The following is a 2,829-nucleotide window of genomic DNA, read 5'->3' as shown; positions in this document are numbered from 1 at the left end:
CTCTCTCTCTCTCTCTCTTTCTCTCATGTTAATGACTTTTTCTTCAGAAGCCATTTTCAATGTTTACTTACCAAAGGGGCAGCTCTTGTAGGCTCCAAGCTAGGTCTAGGAGCAGTTGAATACATGTAGTTAAAAAGACGATCTATTTTTCTAAGCGGGACTCCACCACCTTGGTCACTTATCTGTAGTGTAGAAAACATTTTAAAAAAAAGAGAAATCAATCTATACTTAGTAGGAGGCAATGAGTTCATTAAAGTATATGCTAAAGTACTCTAAAATGCATAAGGGCTTTGAACTTCCACAGAAATATTATTCCTTTGGGGACACTATAAAATAAAAGAGGTATAATAGTGCAGTGGGATCCAAAATGCTTGGGATTGAGGTCTTGTTCAGTGAAGCTTAAATTAGGTAACTTAAGCCAAGGATCCAGTGCAGTACAGTCATGTGTCATTTAATGACAGAGATACATTCTGAGAAATGCATTGTTAGGTGATTTCATCATATGAACATTATAGAGCATGCTTAAACAAACTAAACTGACTAGGCAATATAATCTTATGTAAGCACCATTGTATATGTATGCAGTCATTGACAGAAGCATCATGACATAACTGTATTTACAAGTAAGATACTCAACAAATGTCAGTTTTTCCCCTTCCCTCTGATTTCTCAATGTCTATATACTATTGAAATCAACTGATAAATAAAGCAGTTACCTTAATGGACAAGTCTTCTTTACCCAAAGTAACAAGGGTTTTAACAGCTGGGTAGCCCTCTTTTCTATCTTCGTATAGTTCAACTGTTGCTCTCATTGAGTTCTAAAATAATAAAACTCTTTTCAACCATACTGATGACTCATAATTTACAATTTTATTTATTTATATACTCATTTGGTGCTAGAGATTGAATCCAGGACCTTGAACACGCTAACAGTATGCACTGTACCACTGAGCTACTCCCCCAATCCCACAAATCATAATTTTAAAAAAAGAAACAAGCACCAGATTGTTACCTGAAAGTTCTTCTGTGGGGGCAAATATAGTTGGATTTATATGCTATTTTTCCCTCTAAAGAGCTTAGCTAAATGTATTCAGATCAAGGAAAATTTTCCTGACACTTTATTTTACATCAAGTTTTAGCCATATCCAACATACTAAATATTTTTCTTTCCTTCCTTTTTTTTTTTTTTTGCTTTAGGGTATTTAAATCATTCAACTCAACCCAGAGAAATGTTTTTATCACAACTAATGAGGCTGCAGAGGCTGATTTGTGCACTTTAAGTCCTATTTATCAGTCTGCATTTATAGAGCACCTTTCCTCTAAAGAAGGGAGAAAAACTGAAAGGATTCATGCTTTCCACAAAAATTAATCATTTGACTGAGAAAAAGTAGAAGAAATATCCGTTAAAAAGAAATTCTGAAAAAGCCACAGCTGTTGAAGAGGAAGTTCACAATTGAATGCCCATCTCCACCTTAAAGTGTTACATCAGTAACATTCTAATTTTTGGAAGCAAATCAGCATAACTGATTTTTCAGGTGTTCACTTTAGTATTTTACACATTGGAAGAAATAAAATTTTAGCTCAAAGATCTTGTGCCTATAATACTACCACTGTAAATGCCATTAACTACCAAGTAACAAAAGCAATAGCTTAGGCTATAGAGTCTAAAGAGGTGAGGGGTTTTTCTGTTTGTATTATTTTGTTTGGTTTGGTTTTTTGTTCTTTTTGATTCAGCCCAGCCACATCTTTCTTCTCTGCTTCTGGAGGATCTTCTGAATTAATTCAAATATTTAAAAGGGTTACAGGATCTCTCAAGACTGGAACAACCACTAATACACCAACACAGTTAATATTCAAAAGAATAGATAAGCATAAACATGTTTTTATTTTGGTCTGGCTATCACCAATAAAGCCTGTGCCAGGTTTGCAAACTAAAAAGCATCTCTAATCTCATAACTGAAGGAAAAACAGTATGGATTTTATGTAAAGTCTCTAAAGTACAATTAAGTTTCAAAATCAATATGTACTAATATTCACAAAAACTATACTGTACACAGCAATTTTTCATCTCACAGTGTACAAATTATAAAACCCACAGGATATCAGAAATAGAATTTTTAGAATGGTTATGCAAAACCTTTTTCTTATGCTAATCTAATGAATCCATTATGCCCTGAATCAAAGTAATTTAAAATGAAGACTTCTTTCCATGTTTTTAAATTCCACTTACCTTGAACAACTCAAATAGCATGTGAAACAGATGTGAGGGCACATAAACTACCTGAATAGGCTTGTCTGGTGCTTTGGCTGAAAACAGAGACAAAACCGTCAATGAATAAGGACCAAAACTAGAATGATGTTTGCATTCTATTTTCTGAGTACATAAAACAGAACTCTATAAAAGGATAATTTAGGTTTCCTCCTTTAAAGGCAGTGATGAGCAAAAACATATGCTGCAGAATCAAACAAACCTGGGGTGAAACCCAGTTCCTTCACTTACCAGCTATGTGACCTTGGACAGATCATTCAAGCACTCCAAAATTTAGTTGAGCAAAACTGGAATATTATCATCTATGTCATGATGTTCTGAACATTATGTAAGGTCATCCAAATATCACTTTGTATTTTTTCAAATTAGGAGGACACCCTTGCTACCAACCCATGGTCAGTTGGAGAAATGGAAAGCCACAGGAGAACAGGGGGTGGTGAAGTAGACTAAATAGCAGCACTAAATTGTGTTAAGTTATGATATACAGGGTATACTGTAGAGTAAAATGTAAGGTTCATGTAACTTCTCTACTAGTACCTAGCAGCTAAATGCCAGGAGAC

The 2,829-nt window shown here is 34.5% G+C and overlaps 1 protein-coding gene across 1 annotated transcript; it reads right to left on the bottom strand.

Moving 5' to 3' along the window:
* Positions 1 to 25: 25 nt before the first annotated feature.
* Positions 26 to 2,534, bottom strand: LOC107134506 (pyruvate dehydrogenase (acetyl-transferring) kinase isozyme 3, mitochondrial-like). The gene is made up of 3 exons (XM_015476600.2): positions 2,231 to 2,534; positions 717 to 818; positions 26 to 182 (listed from the first exon to the last, which is right to left on the bottom strand). The coding sequence occupies exons 1-3, from the start codon at positions 2,249 to 2,251 to the stop codon at positions 57 to 59; spliced, it is 249 nt and encodes an 82-aa protein (XP_015332086.2). The 5' UTR covers positions 2,252 to 2,534; the 3' UTR covers positions 26 to 56.
* Positions 2,535 to 2,829: the final 295 nt, after the last annotated feature.

This window comes from Marmota marmota, unplaced genomic scaffold, assembly GCF_001458135.2.
Source record: "Marmota marmota marmota unplaced genomic scaffold, marMar, whole genome shotgun sequence".
In the NCBI taxonomy this organism is placed as follows: Eukaryota; Metazoa; Chordata; class Mammalia; order Rodentia; family Sciuridae; genus Marmota; species Marmota marmota.
The sequence above is the reverse complement of the archived record's forward strand: the minus strand, read 5'-3'. Positions and strand labels throughout refer to the sequence as shown.